At 40.4% G+C, this 24,871-nt stretch overlaps 1 protein-coding gene across 2 annotated transcripts; it reads left to right on the plus strand.

Annotated features, from left to right (window-relative positions):
* The first annotated feature begins 152 nt into the window (after positions 1-152).
* Positions 153-24,262, plus strand: LOC124040457 (myosin-7-like). Of its 2 annotated transcripts, none has more exons than XM_046357682.1 (40): positions 153-262; positions 416-455; positions 2,171-2,379; positions 2,549-2,692; positions 2,784-2,940; positions 3,035-3,062; positions 3,159-3,264; positions 4,178-4,270; positions 4,715-4,778; positions 4,863-4,961; positions 6,661-6,764; positions 6,860-6,998; positions 7,101-7,219; positions 7,431-7,580; positions 8,129-8,299; positions 8,486-8,795; positions 11,193-11,263; positions 11,436-11,641; positions 13,974-14,097; positions 14,669-14,805; positions 14,897-15,152; positions 16,092-16,334; positions 16,426-16,602; positions 16,716-16,861; positions 16,983-17,073; positions 17,166-17,555; positions 17,710-17,836; positions 17,937-18,055; positions 18,147-18,343; positions 18,538-18,721; positions 19,377-19,542; positions 19,651-19,775; positions 19,874-20,182; positions 20,829-21,032; positions 21,133-21,429; positions 21,566-21,670; positions 21,761-21,856; positions 21,953-22,087; positions 23,730-23,777; positions 24,156-24,262. In XM_046357682.1, the coding sequence occupies exons 3-39, from the start codon at positions 2,179-2,181 to the stop codon at positions 23,748-23,750; spliced, it is 5,811 nt and encodes a 1,936-aa protein (XP_046213638.1). In that variant the 5' UTR covers positions 153-262; positions 416-455; positions 2,171-2,178; the 3' UTR covers positions 23,751-23,777; positions 24,156-24,262. The 2 variants fall into 2 exon arrangements, with proteins under 2 accessions (XP_046213638.1, XP_046213637.1); XM_046357681.1 differs by having other exon boundaries at positions 191-262; positions 413-455.
* The last annotated feature ends 609 nt before the right edge of the window (positions 24,263-24,871 follow it).

Consider the following 24,871-nt stretch of genomic DNA (forward strand, 5'->3'; position numbering starts at 1 on the left):
TGACCTGCGGAGGAGGGTGCTATTGTCATCAGGAAGCCATAAACAAAGGGTTACGCACCCTGGGGGGGGGGGGGGTTGTCCCCTCCTCTGCCCTCGTTGATAGCCTGCCTTCTACACACACCTCTACTTCCAAATACAGATCTTTTAAAATAATCAGAGTGACTTTTTCATCGGCCCATCTCCATATAGGGCTGAACAACAGCCTTTATAAAGGAGAGAAACAGACCAGGGAGACACAAAGCACAGGACTGTCATCCTACAGGTAAGCACATAGAGGCCGTCTGCTGAGGAACATAATGATTAAAGGACCTAACAACGATGATTCCCACAGCATCACAAGGCACCAATCAGAAAATACATAGCTGGTCAGGTGATTGATGCTGGTCTTTGTATTTGTCTATTTCATTCTCAGCAGAGATCCTTTCTACCAAACCAAGAGGTCTGACCAACAACAGGTAAGGACCGTAAACTTCCACACTAAGGTTGACTAAGGCACAGGCCTACATATATATATATTTTTTAAAGTCGCGGCATGCATTTTCTTGGTTGTTTTATGTTGTTGTGAAATAGATTTGATAGTTTCCTTAACTGTATCTGCAATGAATTGAGGAGCACGTGTTGAGGGTTGAAGACAACAGTCTCTCTAGCTTGAGATCAACTTGTTATTCAGGTCAGAGTCAGTCTCTCTAGCTTGAGAGATCAGCGTTTATTTCAGCCAGAACACCAATTGAGAATCCTAGCCAAGAGTAACATTTTATTGAAGCCATAGAAATATTATTATGACACGATCATTAAGCATTATAAGACTTGCCATAAGTGACTATGAACTGCTTATAATATGTAAGTATTGTTGCGAACAGCGGGGCAGGGAAACGAACCCGGGGCGCTGGGGAGAAAAGTCAAACACATCGCACTGATAGGGTTAACTCACTTAGGGGGAATTGCAACATGGCTCACATTAGTGAGGCTCGTTACCCATCCCGCTCCGAACAGGAAAGAAGCATCCCAGTGCTTCGACCACTTCTAGCCCCCCCTCACACGGCTGTCCGAGCGTTCCCTCATGACCACCAATCCACTTCTAGCCCCCCCTCACACGGCTGTCCGAGCGTTCCCTCATGACCACCAATCCACTTCTAGCCCCCCCTCACACGGCTGTCTGCGCGTTACCTCATGACCACCAATCCACTTCTAGCCCCCCCTCACACGGCTGTCTGAGCGTTCCCTCATGACCACCAATCCACTTCTAACACCAATGTTGACTTACCTGGTGAGAATTGTAACTTGGCTCGTTTTAGCAAGTATTGGATGCAGTTTTCTATTACAAGAAGCTGGAGTTATTATCAGTCATGTAAAACCTATTGTAAATTGCCATATAGAAAGACAACATATATGCTGATTTATGAAACATTATAAGGACTCATACGTATAACAGTAATGACAATACATTATAACTGTATAACCACAGCCCATTAACACAAAATAGACCATGTCAGCATCTCATTCAAATGGAATTTGCTTATACAGTATTAACTATTACCTAATGATTCTAAGACTGAAGGTCAAATCCCTGGAAAGTAAATAAACTGTCTTCTTTAGCATTGTACTCAACAAAACCACGTATTCAGTGTGACACAAAACTGCAAATCAATTCAGACTGCACAGAATAAATATCATTTTCAAAACTATCCTGGAAAGATTATATATTTTTTTATTTAACCATCTAAGTTGACTGAGAACACGATCTCATTTACAGCAACGACCTGAGGATTAGTTACAGGGGAGAGGAATGAATGAGCCAACTGTAAACTGATGATGACTAGGAATTTAGCCAGGACACAAGGGTTAACACCCCTACTCTTACAATAAGTGCCATGGGATCTTTAGTGACCGCTGACAGTCAGGACATCCCATTTAACATCCCATCTGAAAGACAGCACCCTACACAGGGAAATGTAACCAGAGGAAAGGGTGCCTCCTACTGGTCCTCCAACACCACTTCCAGCAGCATCTGGTCTCCCATCCAGGGACTGACCAAAACCAACCCTGCTTAGCTTCAGAAGCAAGCCAGCAGGGTGGTATGCTACTGGCCTTACTACTAGTAATGTCAGAATGGGATATCTTGAATGAAACTGTGGATGGATGTTGATATCGTCTGTTCCTCCCTGTACAGATTTCAGGATGGGGGACATGGTTATGGAGGAGTTCGGGGCAGCAGCTCCCTTTCTGCGTAAACCAGACAAGGAGAGGATGGAATGCCAGACGAGACCCTTTGACATAAAAAGGGAATGCTATGTGCCAGACCCTGAGGTTGAGTACGTCAAGGGCACAATCACCACTAGAGATGGGGACAAAATCACAGTTAACACGGAGTTCGGGAAGGTGAATGTTTTAATAAAAAGCTTTTTTAACGTGGCTAGACAACAGGAACAATATGTCTATATAATGATTCATGTTCTTTTTCCTTTTCTGGTTATTAAATAGAATACCGCTGTACTTTGAAAATGAAATGAAAAATAAACTGTGCAAATGTAATTTACTCTTCTTTCAGACTGTCGTCGTGAAGGAGATTGATTGCCACCCCCAGAATCCGCCAAAGTTTGATAAAATTGAGGACATGGCGATGTTCACCTTCTTGCACGAGCCGGCTGTGCTGTTCAACCTCAAAGAGCGTTACGCAGCCTGGATGATCTACGTGAGTAATGACCCGCCTGCTCTCCGTTATATCGAAACATGGATTCAAATGAATATAACTTCAATCTGCACCTTTCTCGCGTCTTCCACAGACCTACTCGGGGCTGTTCTGTGTCACTGTCAACCCCTACAAGTGGCTGCCGGTGTACGATCAGTCCGTTGTCAACGCTTACAGAGGCAAGAAGAGGACTGAAGCTCCTCCTCACGTGTTCTCCGTCTCTGACAACGCCTACCAGTACATGCTATCAGGTCAAATGCAACTGTTGTTTTCTAAGGACATTTAAAACATCAAACTATTATTTGGTAAAGTGCTATTTACTGATAATTCCTTTTCTTTCAACAGACAGGGAAAACCAGTCTGTCCTCATCACGTAAGTACCTCAACCAAAGGTTTTTTTAATCAATTATGAGGCTATTTCCAATTAGGAGAAATGTTGAAACATCCACATTTGTGTTTCCATTCCCAGTGGAGAATCCGGTGCTGGAAAGACTGTGAACACCAAGAGAGTCATCCAGTACTTCGCCAGCATTGCTGCTGTTGCTGGGAAGAAAAGTGTAGCTGAAGAAAAAAAGGTCAACAGAATGTCCATCCTAAATGAAACACGCTTCCTGGCTGCATGAGCATGTTGAACAAATTCATTGATCGGCAGGGTAGCCTAGTGGTTAGAGCGTTGGGCTAGAAACCTGTCTTTATATCTGAAAGGTATTGGGGAGGCAGGGTAGCCTAGTGGTTAGAGCGTTGGACTAGAAACCTGTCTTTATATCTGAAAGGTATTGGGGAGGCAGGGTAGCCTAGTGGTTAGAGCGTTGGACTAGTAACCTGTTCTTTATATCTGAAAGGTATTGGGGAGGCAGGGTAGCCTAGTGGTTAGAGCGTTGGACTAGTAACCTGTTCTTTATATCTGAAAGGTATTGGGGAGGCAGGGTAGCCTAGTGGTTAGAGCGTTGGGCTAGTAACCTGTTCTTTATATCTGAAAGGTATTGGGGAGGCAGGGTAGCCTAGTGGTTAGAGCGTTGGACTAGAAACCTGTCTTTATATCTGAAAGGTATTGGGGAGGCAGGGTAGCCTAGTGGTTAGAGCGTTGGGCTAGAAACCTGTCTTTATATCTGAAAGGTATTGGGGAGGCAGGGTAGCCTAGTGGTTAGAGTGTTGGACTAGAAACCTGTCTTTATATCTGAAAGGTATTGGGGAGGCAGGGTAGCCTAGTGGTTAGAGTGTTGGACTAGAAACCTGTCTTTATATCTGAAAGGTATTGGGGAGGCAGGGTAGCCTAGTGGTTAGAGCGTTGGGCTAGTAACCGCAAGGTTGCAAGTTCAAACCCCTGAGCTAACAAGGTTCTGCCCCCCTGAACAAGGCAGTTTAACCCACTGTTCCCTGGTAGGCTGTCATTGAAAATAAGAATTTGTTCTTAACTGATTTGCCTAGTTAAATAAAGGTTTTAAAAAAATTGAGAAATGTAACACAGTATGAATGTTGGTTTTCTAGGGGACTCTGGAAGATCAAATCATCCAGGCCAATCCTGCTCTGGAGGCGTTTGGTAATGCCAAGACCATCAGGAATGACAACTCCTCCCGATTCGTACGTTTGTCCCTCTTGTTTGAGAACACGTCTTCATTATCAAATCATATTGTCGGGTGCATATGTACCCATTCATTAATATGTTGGTAAAACCTAACAGGGTAAATTCATCCATTCATTAATATGTTGGTAAAACCTAACAGGGTAAATTCATCCATTCATTAATATGTTGATAAAACCTTACAGGGTAAATTCATCCATTCATTAATATGTTGGTAAAACCTAACAGGGTAAATTCATCCATTCATTAATATGTTGGTAAAACCTAACAGGGTAAATTCATCCATTCATTAATATGTTGGTAAAACCTAACAGGGTAAATTCATCCATTCATTAATATGTTGGTAAAACTTTACAGGGTAAATTCATCCATTCATTAATATGTTGGTAAAACTTTACAGGGTAAATTCATCCATTCATTAATATGTTGGTAAAACCTTACAGGGTAAATTCATCCGAATTCATTTTGGAGTCACTGGGAAGCTTTCCTCTGCTGACATTGAGACTTGTAAGTAAAAGTTCAAGTTGATCAGGTTTGAACAAATCTCTTTTGACAACAGATTCATACAGTAGACATTGACTTTTTCATCAGATCTTCTGGAAAAGTCACGTGTGACTTTCCAGCTCAAGGCTGAGAGAGACTACCACATCTTCTACCAGATTCTGTCCCAAAAGAAACCAGAACTGCTAGGTGAGTAATAGACCACTCAATTAGGTACTGAACACTATATCAGTGCCTCTCAATAACAGGTCGACCGATGATGATTTTTAAATGCCGATACCGATTATTGGAGGACCCAAACAAAAAACCCGCTACCGATTAATCGGCCGATTTTGTGTATATATATATATATATATATATATTTGTAATAATGACAATTACAACAATACTGAATGGACACTATTATTTCAACTTAATATAATACATCAATAAAATAAATGTAGTCTCGAAAAAATTATGAAACTTGATCAATTTGGTTGAAATAAATGCAAAAAACAAACTGTTGGAGAAGAAAGTAAAAGTGCATTATGTGCCATGTAAAAAAGCTAACGTTTAAGTTCCTTGCTCAGAACATGAGAACATATGAAAGCTGGTGGTTCCTTTTAACATGAGTCTTCAATATTCCCAGTTATGAAGTTTTAGGTTGTAGTTATTATAGGAATTATAGGACTATTTCTCTCTATACCATTTGTATTTCACATACTTTTGACTATTGGATGTTCTTATAGGCACTATAGTATTGCCAGCCTAATCTTGGGAGTTGATAGGCTTGAAGTCATAAAAGGCGCAATGCTTGAAGCACAGCAAAGAGCTGCTGGCAAATGCAGGAAAGTGCTGTTTGAATGAATGCTTACGAGCCTGCTGCTGCCTACCACCGCTCAGTCAGACTGCTCTATCAGATATCAAACCATAGACTTAGTTATAACATAATAACACACAGAAATACGAGCCTTTGGTCATTAATATGGTCAAATCCAGAAACTATCATTTCTTTCAGTGAAATACGGAACCCTTCCGTATTTTATCTAACGGGTGGCATCCCTAAGTCTAAACATTGCCGTTACATTGCACAACCTTCAATGATATGTCATAATTATGGAAAATTATGGAAAATTACGGTCTTTGTTAGGAAGAAAGGGTCTTCACACAGTTGGCAACGAGCCAGGCGGCCCAAACTGCTGCAGATACCCGGACTCTGTTGCTCAGAACTCAAGAGAAGTGACACAATTTCCAAGTTAAAAGAAATTCATGTTAGCAGGCAATGTGAACTAAATATGCAGGTTAAAAAATATATACTTGTGTATTGATTTTAATGAAAGGCATTGATGTTTATGGTTAGGTACACATTGGTGCAACAACAGTGCTTTTTTCTCGAATGCGGTTGTTACATCATCCCCCGTGATTCGATGATAAATTAACAGGCACCGCTTTGATTATATGCAACGCAGGACAAGCTAGATAAACTAGTAATATCATCAACCATGTGTAGTTAACTAGTGATTATGTTAAGATTGATTGTTTTTTATAAGATAAGTTTAATGCTAGCTAGCAACTTACCTTGGCTCCTTGCTGCACTCGTGTAACAGGTAGTCAGCTATGCCACATAATTTCCTCCTGTAGAGTGCAATGTAATCGGCCATAATTGGTGTCCAAAAATGCAGATTACCGATTGTCGTGAAAACTTGAAATCGGCCCTAATTAATCGGCCATTCCGATTAATCGGTCGACCTCTACTCTCAACCTCAGGTCTGTGGACCAGCACCAGTCGTTGGGATGTTACTGTTGTCAGTAAATTAGCTGCCACAGTTACAACAAAAAAAGATTGAGAAACAATGCATAATAAACAGTACCCTAAACACATTCAACTGTGCTGTTGAAATCTTTTCAGAGATGCTCCTCATCACCAGCAATCCCTATGACTATGCCTTCATCTCCCAAGGAGAGATTAAAGTAACTTCCATTGATGATTCTGATGAGCTAATGGCTACTGATGTAAGTCAATTTTCATGACAATTTACATTTATCTCTCCTTGCTCATCTGTCCAACTTTCTATCCAATGCAAACATTTTATTTTATTCTGAACTAGGATGCCTTTAATGTGCTGGGCTTCTCTCAAGAAGAGATTAATGGCATTTACAAGCTGACTGGGGCCATCATGCACTACGGCAACATGAAGTTTAAGAACAAGCAGAGGGAGGAGCAAGCAGAATCTGATGGCACTGAGGGTGAGGAAATAAAACCTCTCACTTTAATATATAGGATCTTTGAAAAAAATCTAACGGTCAGAATGCCTCCTCCTTTACAACCATAAAACCTTTCCTTTCCAGATGTTGACAAAGTCGCATATCTGATGTGCCTGAACTCTGCGGACCTAGTCAAGGGGCTGTGTCACCCAAGGGTCAAAGTAGGAAATGAATGGGTCACCAAAGGTCAGAGTGTCGACCAGGTGAGTCTAAAAAAACGTTGTACATTTCCCGAAGCTAATAATTGTGAGTATAAAACTTCTGTTTAGAGTTGCTAATATTTTAATGAGTGATTCCCCCATTGAGCCGGATGTTAAGTCCAAGACTAGGCCTAATCTGTGTCTGGGAAACTGTCCCTATTTGGTCATGTTGAACCTATGTTTTAGTCATTAATTTTCTCTCTATATTTTCTAGGTGTACTACTCTATTGGTGCACTGTCAAAGAAGATTTATGAGAACATGTTCCTCTGGATGGTGATAAGAATCAACCTTAGTCTGGACACCAAGAACGCTCGGCAGCATTACATTGGTGTGCTGGACATTGCAGGCTTTGAGATCTTTGATGTGAGTGTTTGATGTAGGCTATATTTCCTAAAAAAAATAACCAATCATGGGCCTCCCAGGTGTCGCAGTGGTCACTACAGACAAGGGTTCGATCCCAGGCTGTGTCACAACTGTCCATGATCGGGAGTCCCGTAGCGCGGCGCACAATTGTCCCAGTGTTCGTCCGGGTTACGGGGGGCGGGTTTGGCCGGGGGGACTTTACTTGGCTCATTGCGCTTTAGCGACTCCTTGTGTCAGGCCAGGCGCCTGCAGGTTGACTTCTATCGTCAGTTGATTAGTGTTTCCTCTGGCACATTGGTGCTTCTGGGTAAAGCAGGCGGGTGTTAAGGAGAATGGTTTGGAGGGTCATGTTTCGGAGAATGAATGACTCGACCTTCACCTCTCCCAAACCCCCTCGGGGAATTGCATCGATGAGACAAGATCGTAATTGAATATCACAAAATGGGGGAGAAAATGGGGGGTATAAAACAACAACAACAAAAATAACACATCATAAAATGATCGAAAACATAACAGCAAAATGAAGTAACTGTGAACTTCTATTCCAGTTCAACACCTTCGAGCAGCTGTGCATCAACTTCACTAATGAGAAGCTGCAGCAGTTCTTCAACCACCACATGTTCGTGCTGGAGCAGGAAGAGTATAAGAAAGAGGGTATCGTCTGGGAGTTCATTGACTTCGGCATGGACTTGGCTGCCTGCATTGACCTCATTGAAAGGGTTGGTGTCTTCAGTTTTGTACTAGTTTATATGAAGTGTCCTGAGTTATCTTTGAGATTTCAAACATTTAACGGGAGTACTTTTTAAAATGAGCATTACACAGGAAATCTTCATAGACAAATGATTGTTATATTTAATCACTATGCTTTTCCCTTAGTACTAATTGATTTCCACTCCTTCCACCAGCCCATGGGTATCATGTCCATCCTTGAAGAGGAGTGCATGTTCCCCAAGGCCAGTGATTCTACATTCAAGGCGAAGCTGTATGACACACATCTGGGAAAAAATGCATGTTTCCAGAAGCCCAAGATTGTTAAGGGAAGACCGGAAGCACATTTCTCCCTGGTTCACTATGCTGGCACTGTTGATTACAACATCGGTAACTGGCTGGTGAAGAACAAGGACCCGCTGAATGAGACTGTGGTCGGACTGTTCCAGAAGTCAAGTCTTAAGTTCTTGTCCAATCTCTTTGCAAGCTATGCTGGTGCAGAAGGAGGTACTATATGTTTCTATCTGCTAAGACTACAAACCACTAAAGTAAATAACATTTGGCATGATAGAACAGAGCGGTTAGAGTGTTGGGGCAGTTAACGAAAGAGGAGCGACAAGTAGCCTAGCGGTTAGAGTGTTGGGGCAGTTAACGAAAGAGGAGCGACAAGTAGCCTAGCGGTTAGAGTGTTGGGGCAGTTAACGAAAGAGGAGCGACAAGTAGCCTAGCGGTTAGAGTGTTGGGGCAGTTAAAGAAAGAGGAGCGACAAGTAGCCTAGCGGTTAGAGTGTTGGGGCAGTTAAAGAAAGAGGAGCGACAAGTAGCCTAGCGGTTAGAGTGTTGGGGCAGTTAACGAAAGAGGAGCGACAAGTAGCCTAGCGGTTAGAGTGTTGGGGCAGTTAAAGAAAGAGGAGCGACATGTAGCCTAGCGGTTAGAGTGTTGGGGCAGTTAAAGAAAGAGGAGCGACATGTAGCCTAGCGGTTAGAGTGTTGGGGCAGTTAACGAAAGAGGAGTACAAGTAGCCTAGCGGTTAGAGTGTTGGGGCAGTTAACGAAAGATTAAATGTTCGAATACCTGAACCGACATGGAGTAAGGCACTTAAAACTAATTTACTCCAAAACATTTCACTGCACCTACCTGGTGTATGTGACAATAACAACATGTATAATCTATTACAACATGTATAATCTATTACAACATGTATAATCTAATTGTTCTGTGGTTGTCAGGTGAAGACAATAACAACATGTATAATCTATTACAACATGTATAATCTATTACAACATGTATAATCTAATTGTTCTGTGGTTATCAGGTGAAGACAATAACAACATGTATAATCTATTACAACATGTATAATCTAATTGTTCTGTGGTTACAAAGACATGTATAATCTAATTATCAAAGACAATAACAACATGTATAATCTAATTGTTCTGTGGTTATCAGGTGAAGACAATAACAACATGTATAATCTAATTGTTCTGTGGTTATCAGGTGAAGACAATAACAACATGTATAATCTATTACAACATGTATAATCTAATTGTTCTGTGGTTATCAGGTGAAGACAATAACAACATGTATAATCTAATTGTTCTGTGGTTATCAGGTGAAGACAATAACAACATGTATAATCTAATTGTTCTGTGGTTATCAGGTGAAGACAATAACAACATGTATAATCTATTACAACATGTATAATCTGTCTGTGGTTATCAGGTGAAGACAATAACAACATGTATAATCTATTACAACATGTATAATCTAATTGTTCTGTGGTTATCAGGTGAAGACAATAACAACATGTATAATCTATTACAACATGTATAATCTAATTGGTCTGTGGTTATCAGGTGAAGACAATAACAACATGTATAATCTATTACAACATGTATAATCTGTAAATCTATTACAACATGGTCTGTGGTTGTCAGGTGAAGACAATAACAACATGTATAATCTATTACAACATGTATAATCTATTACAACATGTATAATCTAATTGGTCTGTGGTTATCAGGTGAAGACAATAACAACATGTATAATCTATTACAACATGTATAATCTAATTGGTCTGTGGTTGTCAGGTGAAGACAATAACAACATGTATAATCTATTACAACATGACAATACAACATGTATAATCTATTACTGTGGTTGTCAGGTGAAGACAATAACATGTATAATCTATTACAACATGTATAATCTATTACAACATGTATAATCTAATTGGTCTGTGGTTATCAGGTGAAGACAATAACAACATGTATAATCTATTACAACATGTATAATCTAATTGTTCTGTGGTTGTCAGGTGAAGACAATAACAACATGTATAATCTATTACAACATGTATAATCTAATTGGTCTGTGGTTGTCAGGTGAAGACAATAACAACATGTATAATCTATTACAACATGTATAATCTAATTGTTCTGTGGTTGTCAGGTGAAGACAATAACAACATGTATAATCTAATTGTTCTGTGGTTGTCAGGTGAAGACAATAACAACATGTATAATCTATTACAACATGTATAATCTAATACAACATGTATAATCTAATTGGTCTGTGGTTGTCAGGTGAAGACAATAACAACATGTATAATCTATTACAACATGTATAATCTAATTGTATAATCTAATTGTCTGTGGTTGTCAGGTGAAGACAATAACAACATGTATAATCTGTGGTTGTCAGGTGAAGACAATAACAACATGTATAATCTATTACAACATGTATAATCATGTATAATCTAATACAACATGTATAATCTAATACAACATGTATAATCTAATTGTTCTGTGGTTATCAGGTGAAGACAATAACAACATGTATAATCTATTACAACATGTATAATCTATTACAACATGTATAATCTAATTGTTCTGTGGTTATCAGGTGAAGACAAAGCGGCTGGAGGAAAGAAGAAGAAAGGCTCTTCCTTCCAGACGGTGTCTGCACTGCACAGGGTAGATCTGACATGAACATGATTCTAGCTTTTCACATAGCACCATATTACATTACATTTCAGATGTCAGTATGTTGTGGATTGGCACGTTAGCATGTAATGCCGTTGTGACTCGTGAGGTACTCTCGAGACTCATTCACCGATGGAGAATTCTACATTTGTCATACTCACAGGAGAACTTGGGTAAACTCATGACCAACTTGAGGTCTACTCACCCTCACTTTGTGCGTTGCCTCATCCCCAACGAGACCAAGACTCCTGGGGCCATGGAGAATCCTCTGGTCATGCACCAGCTGCGCTGTAACGGTGTGCTGGAAGGCATCAGGATCTGCAGGAAGGGCTTCCCCAACAGGATTCTGTACGCTGACTTCAAACAAAGGTATATAAGAAAATAAAGGTTATATATTTTCTGTCTAACAGGAAAGGAGGGCCTTTTGAGCCCCTTTCACAATTTAAGTAGAAATTGCTTTAAGCCTGTTATATTAAATGAAGTGCCCTTTAATATAGTCCACATGGAAAATGGAATAAATCAGATTTGCTAAAGTACAGAATTCCTTAAGCTCTGCATCCTACGCGACCTCTCGGGAAGATTTTAACCCACCTAATAGCAACATTAATCCGAGTTTTCACCATAATTCTAAAGCCCTAGTTTGTTGCTTTGCTATCTGAAGAGTATTATTTATTTAATGTGATTAGTGATTCATAAAAACAGCTAATGATAATAAATATCCCTAATGTGAAGGTCAACCCTGTTACATGAACCCAAACTCAAACTGTTCCTTAAAAATGAGAAGAAGAAACTACATGGACATCCAATAGTGTAAAAGTAGCTGAGTTCTACTCTTAATAAGAGTTCTACTCTTTTTGCTCATTTTCTGATGCTTTGTGGTGGAAAACGGAGTGGGTGGAGCACAACATGTCAACACTGTTTGCCATAGATAGACAGGCTAGAAATGTCAATTTCCTTGAGAAGATTGCATTCAATTGCCCTTCCCTGTTGCACACAATAAGCTTCCATTCCCCCCCTTACAAGGCGAATTATGGATGATTTAAGATTAAGTCGTCAACCCATTCACTTTATTTAGTAGTACTTATGATAGTCTTTCTTTTTAAACCTTTTTTGGAAAACATGTTTTGTTAAGATGTGCTGTTTATGAAAGAATATTACAATTAAGTGAAATAAAATGTACAGCACCAGTCAAAAGTTTGGACACACCTACTCATTCAAGCTATTTTTTTTTTACTATTTTCTACATTGTAGAATAATAGTGAAGACATAAAAACTATGAAATTACACATATGGAGTCATGTAGTAACCAAAAATGTGTTAAACAATGTATTTTAGATTCTTCAAAGTAGCCACCCTTTGCCTTGACGACAGCTTTGCATACACTTGGCATTCTCTCAACCAGCTTCATGAGGAATGTTTTTCCAACAGTCTTTAAGGACTTCCACTATATGCTTATGGCTGCTTGTCCTTCACTCTGCGGTCCAACTCATCCCAAACCATCTCAATTGGGTTGAGGTCAGGGGATTGTGGAGGCCTGGTCATCTGATGCAGCACTCCATCACTCTCCTTCTTGGTCAAATAGCCCTTACTCAGCCTGGAGGAGTGTTGGATCATTGTCCTGTTGAAAAACAAATGATAGTCCCACTAAGTGTAAACCAGATGGGATGGCGTATCGCTGCAGAATGCTGTGGTAGCCATGCTGGTTAAGTGTGCCAGGAATTCCAAATAAATCACTGAGTTTCACCAGCAAAGCACCACCACACCTCCTCCTCCATGTTTCACGGTGGGAACCACACATGCAGAGATCATCCGTTCACCTACTCTGCGTCTCACAAAGACACAGCGGTTGGACCGAAAAATCTCAAATTTGGACTCATCAGACCAAAGGGCAGATTTCCATCAGTCTAATGTCCATTGTGTTTCTTGGCCCAAGCAAGTCTCTTCTTATTGGTGTCCTTTAGTAGTGGTTTCTTTGCAGCAATTCGACCATGAAGGCCTGATTCACGCTGTCTCCTTTGAACAGTTGATGTTCAGATGTGTCTGTTAGTTGAACTCTGTGAAGCATTTATTTGGGCTGAAATCTGAGGTGCAGTTAACTCTAATGAACTTATCCTCTGCAGCAGAGGTAACTCTGGGTCTTCCTTTCCTGTGGAGGTCCTCATGAGAGCCAGTTTCATCATAGCGCTTGATGGTTTTTGCGACCGCACTTGAAGAAACATTCAAAGTACTTGAAATTTTCCAGATTGACTGACCTTCATGTCTTAAAGTAAGGATGGACTGTCGCTTATTTGAGCTGTTCTTGCCATAATATGGACTTGGTCTTTTACCAAATAGGGCTATCTTCTGTATACCACCCCTACCTTATCACAACACAATTGAATGGTGCAAATACATTTAAAAGGAAAGAAATTCCACAAATTAACTTTTAACAAGGCACACATGTTAATTGAAATGCATTCCAGGTGACTATCTCATGAAGCTGGTTGAGAGAATGCCAAGAGTGTGCAAATCTATCCCAAACATAAAATATATTTTGATTTGTTTAACACTTTTTTGGTTACTACATGATTCCATATGTGTTATTTCATAGTTAAGATGAAGAAAACAGTACAAATAAAGGAAAACCCTGGAATGAGAAGGTGTGTCAAACGTTTGACTTGTAATGAATATTAAAGACAATTGTTTGGTGATTTTCATTCAGATACCGCATCCTCAATCCAAATGCCATCCCTGAGGGTCAGTTCATTGACAACGTGAAGGCGGCAGAAAAACTGCTGGGCTCTCTGGACATTGACCACACCCAGTACAGATTAGGACACACTAAGGTAAGTTCTCTAGATAGACGGAAGGCAATATTGCCTGTTGGATCAGGAGGGAAAGATAGGACCAACTAAAGGGTCCTAGCAACATATTGCCATTACACCACTGTCACCAAAACCAGGCCAACCTGAGCAATACCCATAAGAGTTGTACTAGAGAACTGATGCAATGGCCACTTCTATGATAGAATGATCAGCGCCATTGACGACAATCTATTTTAAAGAGGTCAACTTCCATGAGTTTATTATTGGTCAGTTCGTAAATAAACTGAAAAGGTTCATACTAGCACCTACTAAGATGGAGTGCACAATCTAGAAGTATTAAAGCAACATGGTTGGTGTTTTACCGCCACCTGCTGTTACTGAATGCTAAGGAATATAATTAATTGGCTGCTGTTACTGAATGCTAAGGAATATAATTAATTGGCTGCTGTTACTGAATGCTAAGGAATATAATTAATTGGCTGGCCCCTCCTGCTGATCTGAATGGAATTCTGTGATCTGTAAAATAATTGATGTGTACTGCATATATACACACCTTTATCTCCCTTTATCTCCCTCTCTATCTCTTTATTAGGTGTTCTTCAAGGCTGGTCTCCTGGGCACCCTTGAGGAGATGAGAGATGACCGTCTTGCTCTCATCATCACCGGCATGCAGGCCCGGTCACGTGGTCTACTTGCCAGGATTGAGTTCCAGAAAATTGTTGACCGCAGGTTGGAAAAAACAATGGATAGAACTTCTGCAGACAATATGGTGGAGGTGGAAAAAGTTGTATAACAAGCTAATTTTATAACAATTTCACAGGGACGCCTTGCTTGTGATCCAATGGAACATTCGTGCCTTCATGGGCGTCAAGAATTGGCCCTGGATGAAGATGTTCTTTAAGATCAAACCTCTGCTGGTTTCAGCAGAGACTGAGAAAGAGATGGCCAACATGAAGGAAGAATTCCTGAAGCTTAAAGAGCTTTTTGCTAAAACGGACGCCCGTAGAAAGGAGCTGGAAGAGAAGATGGTCTCCCTTCTCCAAGAGAAGAATGACCTGCAAATGGCAGTCCTGTCCGTGAGTAAAAGACACATTGCTAAACTACTTTGATTTAACTTTAACGGCACTAGTCCCTTTTGTTGCATTCGCATCCTTTGTAAAAAAAAAAAAAAAATGGCCTTTCGAGTTCTTAGCGTGACTGAGGCACAATCCCAAACCAGCCTTAACTCCTTTGTAGGTTCAACTTGCTGGCAAAACTCAAAAGGTGACTTCCAGAGCGGAGTAGGATAATAATAATAATAATAATAATAATCGATAAACCCGATCAACTACAGGACACGTTCGTGACTTCAATGATGCAATTTAAGGACAAAAATACAATAATGAAAATGTATTCTATTAATACTTTCAAGATATAACAAGATATACAAGACGAACAAAATCTAAACCTCAATAACAGTTAAACATTTCATTTTGTTACACTTTGAAAATAAGACAAACTAATGCAGGTGTCATATCATTAGGTGAGACTTTGCATGATTTCATATGAAGTCCAAACATATTCCAATGCATGATGGGATAGCGCTTTGCCCCGGAGCCTACGGAGGGGCTGGTCAAAGTGGCTATCGGAGGGCCCCCTTGATCATTTTCACTCCCTCAGCTTGGTGAATATGGAGGAGACACTTGTGAACGTGTAAATCGAGGGCTTACTACGGGAAGGGACTGATTTGGGATTCATTTACATTTACATTACATTTAAGTCATTTAGCAGACGCTCTTATCCAGAGCGACTTACAAATTGGTGCAATCACCTTATGACATCCAGTGGGACAGTCACTTAACAATAGTGCATCTAAAACTTAGGGGGGGTCAGAAAGAGAAAAAAACAAGAGAGACATGATTTGCTAAATCCATATGTCATACAATTAATTAATACAGAATATTTTACAAACCAACCAAATTTCTGAAATTGGACAGGATTTGATATATACTTACAATATATTGACACGTTGACAGTCAGAAGACACTCTAGGTGACGCTGAGGAGAGATGTGAGGGGCTGATCAAGAATAAGATCCAGCTCGAGGCCAAAGCCAAAGAGCTGACCGAGAGGCTGGAGGATGAGGAGGAGATGAATTCAGAGCTGACTGCTAAGAAGAGGAAGCTGGAGGATGAGTGCTCAGAACTCAAGAAGGACATTGATGATCTGGAGCTCACTCTGGCTAAAGTGGAGAAGGAGAAGCACGCCACAGAGAACAAGGTCAAAGTTTCTCTTCATTCTTGGGTTGTTAAAACTCCAAAATAATTTGGTCTGGATGATGATAAGTGTAATGACACAAGTGTTTCTTTAGGTTAAAAACCTGACTGAGGAGATGGCAGCTCTGGATGAAATCATTGCCAAGCTGACCAAGGAGAAGAAGGCTCTGCAGGAGGCTCATCAGCAAACGTTGGATGACCTGCAGAGTGAGGAGGACAAAGTCAACACGCTGACCAAGGCCAAAGCCAAACTGGAACAGCAAGTTGATGATGTGAGTATGAAATTAGTATTGATAAAAATGACAACATATTTAGTCATATCCTAACAAAATAGGCTACAGTAAATGGTTTACTCCTAATATTGTTTAATATATCCTTTAATCAGCTTGAAGGCTCTCTGGAGCAAGAGAAGAAGGTGAGGATGGACCTTGAGAGAGCAAAGAGAAAGCTGGAGGGAGATTTGAAGTTGACCCAGGAGAGCCTAATGGACCTGGAGAACGACAAGCAGCAGATGGAGGAGAGGATGAAGAAGTAAGATCACAAATCAATTCAACTGTTTACATACTCATTTTATTTTATAGCAGAAAAGACCACAACTCCCCAAAAAATAATTAAAATATTTCAAATAAAACATTTTATTTTCACTCATCAGGAAGGACTTTGAGATGAGCCAACTCAGCAGCAAGATTGAGGATGAGCAGGCAATGAGTGCTCAGCTTCAGAAGAAACTGAAGGAGTTGCAGGTATTCCAATATTATTGTTGAAAATATACTCTTTCTGTTACACTTGATTATGTTCTGCTTTTACCAGAAAAGTTTAATTCCGACCATTTCAGGCCCGCATTGAGGAGCTGGAGGAAGAGCTGGAGGCTGAGAGAGCTGCCCGTGCCAAGGTGGAGAAACAGAGGGCAGACTTGGCCAGAGAGCTGGAAGAGATCAGCGAGAGGCTGGAGGAGGCTGGAGGAGCCACTGCTTCCCAGATTGAGATGAACAAGAAGAGGGAGGCTGAGTTCCAGAAGGTGCGTAGAGACCTTGAAGAGGCCACCCTGCAGCACGAGGCTACAGCTGCCACTCTGAGGAAGAAAAATGCTGACAGTGTAGCTGACCTGGGAGAGCAGATTGACAACCTTCAGAGAGTGAAGCAGAAGCTGGAGAAGGAGAAGAGTGAGCTCAGGCTGGAGCTTGATGACGTGGTCTCCAACATGGAGCAGATTGTCAAGACTAAGGTCAGTGGATTAATCATTATGAAATACAAGCATTTTGTGAGATCAGATAGATATCGCAAATGGCACTGCACATGTCCTTAGTTTCAGAGATATGATCTACGAAGGTTCTGCTGCATTTATATATATTTTTTAATGTAAAAAAAAACATTTTCAGACAAACTTGGAGAAAATGTGTCGCACTCTGGAGGACCAGATGATTGAATACAGAACGAAAGCTGAGGAAGGACAGCGATCCATCAATGATTTCACCATGCAGAAAGCAAAGCTTCAAACGGAGAACGGTACAACAACGTAACATGAACATTCACACAAACCGCTACAATGTATAGCCACATACACAATAAGAGACGAGTTGAAATAATTACAAATCGATGAAAACAGGTGAACTTGCCAGACAACTGGAGGAGAAGGACTCTCTGGTCTCCCAACTGACCAGGGGTAAGCAGTCCAACGTTCAGCAGATTGAAGACCTCAAGAGACAACTGGAGGAGGAAGTCAAGGTATTTATACAATAAATGTAGAATCTGCTATCCAACTACTTTCATCCTGCGGCATAACTACATGTTCTTTTTTTAACATTTATTTTCCAAGGCAAAGAACGCACTCGCCCATGCAGTGCAGTCTGCTCGCCATGACTCGGACCTGCTGAGGGAGCAGTATGAAGAGGAGCAGGAGGCCAAGGCTGAGCTGCAGCGCGGCATGTCCAAGGCCAATGCTGAGGTGGCTCAGTGGAGAAACAAGTATGAAACTGATGCCATCCAGAAGACCGAGGAGCTTGAAGAGGCAAAGTAAGGACTTTTTCTTACTGTCTCTTATTTTCAAGGCTCTTCAACCTTGGCTGAATGAGCGATGCACAACAGTATATGATGAAAGATACATGAATTACCTGATAAACAAACATTATATATATATAATATATATATAGAGGGAGAGAAATAAAGTCAGATGTTCTGAAATGAGCTTCCCATCCATGTCATTCTAGGAAGAAGCTGGCTCAGCGTCTGCAGGATGCAGAGGAGGCTGTGGAAGCTGTTAACGCTAAATGCTCCTCCCTGGAGAAGACTAAACACAGACTCCAGAATGAGATTGAAGATCTGATGGTGGATGTGGAGAGATCTAATGCAGCTGCTGCCGCTCTGGACAAGAAGCAGAGGAACTTCGACAAGGTATTATTATGGGACACTTTTATTACAATACATGATCATTTAAAATAAAAACAATTATTTAACCTTTATTTAACCAGGTAGACCAGTTGAGAACAAGTTCTCATTTACAACTGTGCCCTGGCCAAGACAAAGCGTAGCAATTCGACACATACAACAACACAGAGTTACACATGGAAAAAACAAAACATAGTCAATAATACAGTAGAACAAAAGAAAACAAAAAGTCTATATACAGTGAGTGAAATGAGGTAAAATAAGGAAATAAATAGGCCATGGTGGCGAAGTAATTATAATATAGCAATTGTAGCTCAGTTGGTAGAGCATGGCGCTTGTAACGCCAGGGTAGTGGGTTCGATCCCCGGGACCACCCATACGTAGAATGTATGCACACATGACTGTAAATCGCTTTGGATAAAAGCGTCTGCTAAATGGCATATATTATTATTTTATTATATTATTAAACGCTGGAATGGTAGATCGGCAGAAGATGAATGTGCAGGTAGAGATACTGGGGTGCAAAGGAGCAAGACAAATAAATAAATAAATACAGTATGGGGATGAGGTAGGTAGATGGGCTGTTTACAGATAGGCTATGTACAGGTGCAGATAATCATATGCTGTTTATTCAAACCATTTACCTGTGTGATTCTACTAGGTCCTGGCTGAATGGAAGCAGAAGTTTGAGGAGTCTCAGACTGAGCTGGAGAGCTCCCAGAAAGAGGCCAGATCTCTCAGCACTGAGCTCTTCAAACTCAAGAACTCTTACGAGGAGTCTCTGGATCATCTGGAGACCATGAAGAGAGAGAACAAGAACCTCCAAGGTCAGAGCATCAGTATTATAGGCTTTTCAGCCAATCATTTCAATATTATTACAGAGATTTGATATCACAAGATACTGATGTACATTGTTATTTTTCTCCACCACACAGAGGAAATTTCTGATCTGACTGAGCAACTTGGTGAGGGAGGAAAGAGCATCCATGAGCTGGAGAAGGTCCGTAAACAGCTGGAGCAGGAGAAGGCTGAGATACAGACTGCACTAGAGGAAGCTGAGGTGAGACTGGAAGATATTTACTGGTAGGGATACACACCATTTACTGAGGCTAAAATACTAGAATATTTGACATACTATGTGTGTTGTTGTTCCCATAGGGCTCCCTCGAGCACGAGGAGGGCAAGATCCTGAGAGCACAGCTGGAGTACAACCAGGTCAAAGCTGACATTGAACGCAAACTGGTGGAGAAGGATGAGGAGATGGAGATGAATAAGAGGAACCAGCAGAGAGTGGTGGACACCCTGCAGAGCTCCCTGGAGTCAGAGACTCGCAGCAGGAATGAAGCTCTCAGACTGAAGAAGAAGATGGAGGGAGATCTCAATGAGATGGAGATCCAGCTCAGCCAGGCCAACAGGCAGGCAGCAGAGGCCCAGAAGCAACTTAAGGGTCTCCATTCCCACCTGAAGGTAACACTTCCACAGCATTTCATCCAGAGGTCAATTCCAATTTAATTACAAATTACAATTCAATTCTTGAATTTAGGTTTAATTAAATTCTTGAATTTAGGTTTAATTCAATTCGAATTTCACGACCAAGTTATGGAATAATAGGACTGTTTGAATTGGAATTTAATTGAAAATCAATTTAATATTTGTGTAAGAGGGCGGCAGGTAGCCTAGTGGTCAGAGAGTTGGACTAGTAACCGAAGGTTTGCTAAATCAAATCCCCGAGCTGACAAGGTACAAATCTGTCGTTCAGCCCCTGAACAAGGCAGTTAACCCACGGTTCCTAAACAATTATTGAAAATAAGAATTTGTTCATAACTGACTTGCCTAGTTAAATAAAGGTAAAACATATATAATTGTTTGGAAATAATTGGGAATTACATTCTTGGAATTGAATTATCTCTGATTTTAAAGACTAACCTTGAATTTAAATTGAATTAAATTTACAGATAATTGAATTAGAATTGAATTAGTTGAATTGACCGCAATCCTGATTTAATCTTAAACACAATACCTACTACATTTTTATTATAAAGATGAAGCCAAAAAACAGATGTGGGGTCATTTGGGGAACCTCTTTCTAACAAAACCAAAATTCTCTCCACAGGATTCTCAACTGCAGCTGGATGATGCTCTACGTGGTGGTGATGACCTGAAGGAGAACATCGCCATTGTGGAGAGACGCAACAACCTGATGCAGGCTGAACTAGATGAGCTGAGAGCCATGGTGGAGCAGACTGAGAGAGGCCGCAAACTGGCCGAGCAGGAACTGCTGGATGTTAGTGAGAGAGTTCAGCTCCTGCACTCTCAGGTAAGGCATTGATAGACAACAATAGATAGCCTTATTAAATATACACAACTTTAACATTTTGAAGATAATATGAAAGTAATTCCTTAAAACGTATGTGTAGAACACCAGTCTGCTGAGCCAGAAGAAGAAGCTAGAGGGCGACACATCCCAGCTTTCCACTGAAGTGGAAGAGGCTGTGCAGGAGTGCAGAAACGCTGAGGAAAAGGCCAAGAAGGCCATTACTGATGCTGCCATGATGGCAGAGGAGCTGAAGAAGGAGCAGGACACCAGTTCTCACCTGGAGAGGATGAAGAAGAACATGGAGCAGACCATCAAAGACCTGCAGCACCGCCTGGATGAAGCTGAACAAATCGCCATGAAGGGAGGCAAGAAGCAGATCCAGAAGCTGGAGGCCAGAGTAAGTGTTTGAGACTAACCTACCTTGTATTCTATAAATAAAATAAACATTAATTCATATTTCTAGCTTCAATGTTGAATGTCGTTGTGACGACATGATTGGAAATAAAGTTATAACATCCGTTATATTTTACTAGGTGAGGGAGCTAGAGACTGAAGTGGAAAGTGAACAAAGGAGGAGCGGCGATTCTGTGAAAGGAGTCCGTAAATATGAGAGACGCATCAAGGAACTCACCTACCAGGTACATCAAAGTTGAACTATGAACTATGACCTCAGAATAAAATGAAGCTTAATATATGACCCTTGTTTTCCCCCTTGTTTACTGGCGCAGACTGAGGAAGACCGTAAGAATTTGAGCCGTCTGCAGGACCTGGTGGACAAACTGCAGCTGAAGGTCAAATCCTTCAAGAGAACAGCAGAGGAGGCTGTAAGTAGAACACCTTCCATCGTCCAACTGATGCATCTGTCATTTATGACTTGTTGCGTTTGCTAGAGACTAAATCATCCACATTTTTTTTCACAGGAGGAACAAGCCAATTCCAATTTGGGCAAATTCCGCAAGATTCAGCATGAACTGGATGAGGCAGAGGAGAGGGCTGATATCGCTGAGTCTCAGGTCAATAAGATGAGAGCCAAGAGTCGGGATGTCGGCTCCAAGGTCAGTAGTTGCTGTTTCAATCTTCGATGAATTCGCATTTCAAATCAAATCAAATCAAATGTATTTATATAGCTCTTCTTACATCAGCTGGTATCTCAAAGTGCTGTACAGAAACCCAGCCTAAAACCCCAAACAGCAAGCAATGCAGGTGTAGAAGCACAGATGTAATGACTCCCACCATGTCATGTATGGCTGAAGCCTTAAAGAAGAATAGTTTTAATATGATATATGATATCCAATAGACATAATATTATTTAACATCTGAATAGCTACGTTTATATTAATTTGCGGGCATCCATTGTTTTCTAAAACTATACAAGACAAGACTCTAACCGTAATAGCTTACTGCTAATGGGCCCAATGGTTTCATAGATACATTTCCTGAAGAAAAAAAAGGCCCCCACTTAACATGTAATATATTTCCCATGGTAGTTTTGTAAGTACGTACATGACAGTCACAGATTTATACTTTATACCTGTTTGCAGTGTCAGACGTTCATTCATTTGATAAAACTCATCCAAATGAAAGGACAACTTCAATATCTACCTTGATATGTCAACCTTGTGTCTACCATAGCTTCAAGTCATTCCCTCGGTAGAAAATCACTGAAGATTATTATGTTATAGGGTAATTTCCCATAGCTTTATAATTACTAACAATTATACTGTATGTAATAACCACTACGCAACATTGATATTCATTACATGCTTTGACTTACAGAATTGTGTCTTTAGTAAGAATATGTACCTACACTGCAAATTCCACTGAAACACTGTACCTACCTATGTAGGAATGGTAATACCACTGTACCTACCTATGTAGCTACTACCATGGTAATACCACTGTACCTACCTATGTAGGAATGGTAATAGCACTGTACCTACCTATGTAGCTACTACCATGGTAATACACAGGATCTAAAGGAACTGGGACCATTTAAAAAACATTTTTTTATGTAATATCTACAGTTTAAGAATCAAATTAATCTACTGTTAATTTTACTTTAATTGTTCATTGGACAATATTGCAACTATAAAATGTATTGCAAACTTTGAATTGATTACATAGCAGATCTAAGGAGAATCAGGACCACTACAGGGTTGGTATCTGTATGGGGACAACATGTATGGGGACAACATGTATGGGGACAACATGTATGGGGACAACATGTATGGGGACAACATGTATGGGGACAACATGTATGGGGACAACATGTATGGGGACAACATGTATGGGGACAACATGTATGGGGACAACATGTATGGGGACAACATGTATGGGGACAACATGTATGGGGGCAACATGTATGGGGACAACATGTATGGGGACAACATGTATGGGGACAACATGTATGGGGACAACATGTATGGGGACAACATGTATGGGGACAACATGTATGGGGACAACATGTATGGGGACAACATGTATGGGGACAACATGTATGGGGACAACTATGGGGACAACATGTATGGGGACAACATGTATGGGGACAACATGATGTTCATAGTTTATTCCAAGTGTATACTACTTACCTGTTGACACTTATTGTAATTTCAACGACAGCACATCGTATATGGCAAAATAAAGGTTTTTCAGTAGGATTACAATGTTCTCATAGACAATCTATCTTCTCTGTCACAGAAAGGAAAGGATGAGGAGTGAGACCTAGAGTTGTGACCCTGCTCCCAGGTCAGTTGCTTTGGTTATAATTTGCACACTTCCTGGTTTCAGTGGTCACTTACAATTACATCGTTTTTGGAGATGTGTATTGTAATAAGGACAGTAGTTGAAATTAAAGTAATAGCCAAATTAATTGAATGTTAATGTAATTATTTGATTTGACATCATTGCACCTTTAAATGTTGATAATAATAATAAAGTTAATTAGTTAGAAAACACAGTTGGTGTTTTATGGACCATTTTATGAACAGTGTTTTAGCGCAGCATTAACACTCATTGGAGTTGCCTCATTGTGTAATTTACATTTCAAGACCCAAAGTATAAAATACAAAATGTTTCCAGAATATAGAGCTAATTTTCACAACCTTTATCTACCTTCTGCCACAGAAAGGACGCGATGAAGAGTGAAGCTCTCAGACGCACCGTTCTGAAAATCTCCAGTTTCTCTCTATTCTCCATGTAACATGAGCGGAATAAAGACAATTGAAATTGCATCTCTGTGTGTTGCTTTGTAATATGTTACGCTGTGTGCCAAAGGTTTTTTCATGTCTGGTATAGACGTAAAGATTTTACATTTAACATACATTTAAGTCATTTAGCAGACGCTCTTATCCAGAGCGACTTACAAATTGGTGCATTCACCTTATGACATCCAGTGGAACAGTCACTTTACAATAGTGCATCTAAATCTTAAAGGGGGGGGGGTGAGAGGGAATACTTTTGTGTTGATGCTATTAAGAATAGGAATTATGTAAACACTGATTTTAATAGAATATATTGATAACTTACCTCAAATGGTACCAGAGAAAAAGACAAACGTTTAACATAAACCTGTATCGCCTACATTATTATAATATTGTAGTAATATTATACTCCAAAAGTATTGGGACAGTTTTATGTGTTTTGTTTTGCTTCTGTACTCCAGCACTATGGATATGAAATGGTACAACGACTATGGGGTTAAAGTGCAGACCGTCAGCTTTCATTTGAGGCTATTTCTATCCATATCGAGGTTACCGTTTAGAAATTACAGGACTTTTTGTACAAAGTTCCCCCATTGTAGGGGACCAAAAGTATTGGAACAAATTCACTTATGTGTATTA

The sequence above is a fragment of the Oncorhynchus gorbuscha genome, linkage group LG07 (assembly GCF_021184085.1).
Source record: "Oncorhynchus gorbuscha isolate QuinsamMale2020 ecotype Even-year linkage group LG07, OgorEven_v1.0, whole genome shotgun sequence".
In the NCBI taxonomy this organism is placed as follows: domain Eukaryota; kingdom Metazoa; phylum Chordata; class Actinopteri; order Salmoniformes; family Salmonidae; genus Oncorhynchus; species Oncorhynchus gorbuscha.

What these genes read in the sequence shown, in the direction of transcription:
- LOC124040457 (XM_046357682.1), top strand. Translation starts at nt 2,179, where the DNA reads ATGGGGGACATGGTTATGGAGGAGTTCGGGGCAGCAGCTCCCTTTCTG. An exon ending in AAGGTCAGAGTGTCGACCAG is followed by an intron (nt 7,220 to 7,430) that starts GTGAGTCTAAAA and finishes TATATTTTCTAG; the next exon opens with GTGTACTACTCTATTGGTGC. An exon ending in CGGTGTCTGCACTGCACAGG is followed by an intron (nt 11,264 to 11,435) that starts GTAGATCTGACA and finishes TCATACTCACAG; the next exon opens with GAGAACTTGGGTAAACTCAT.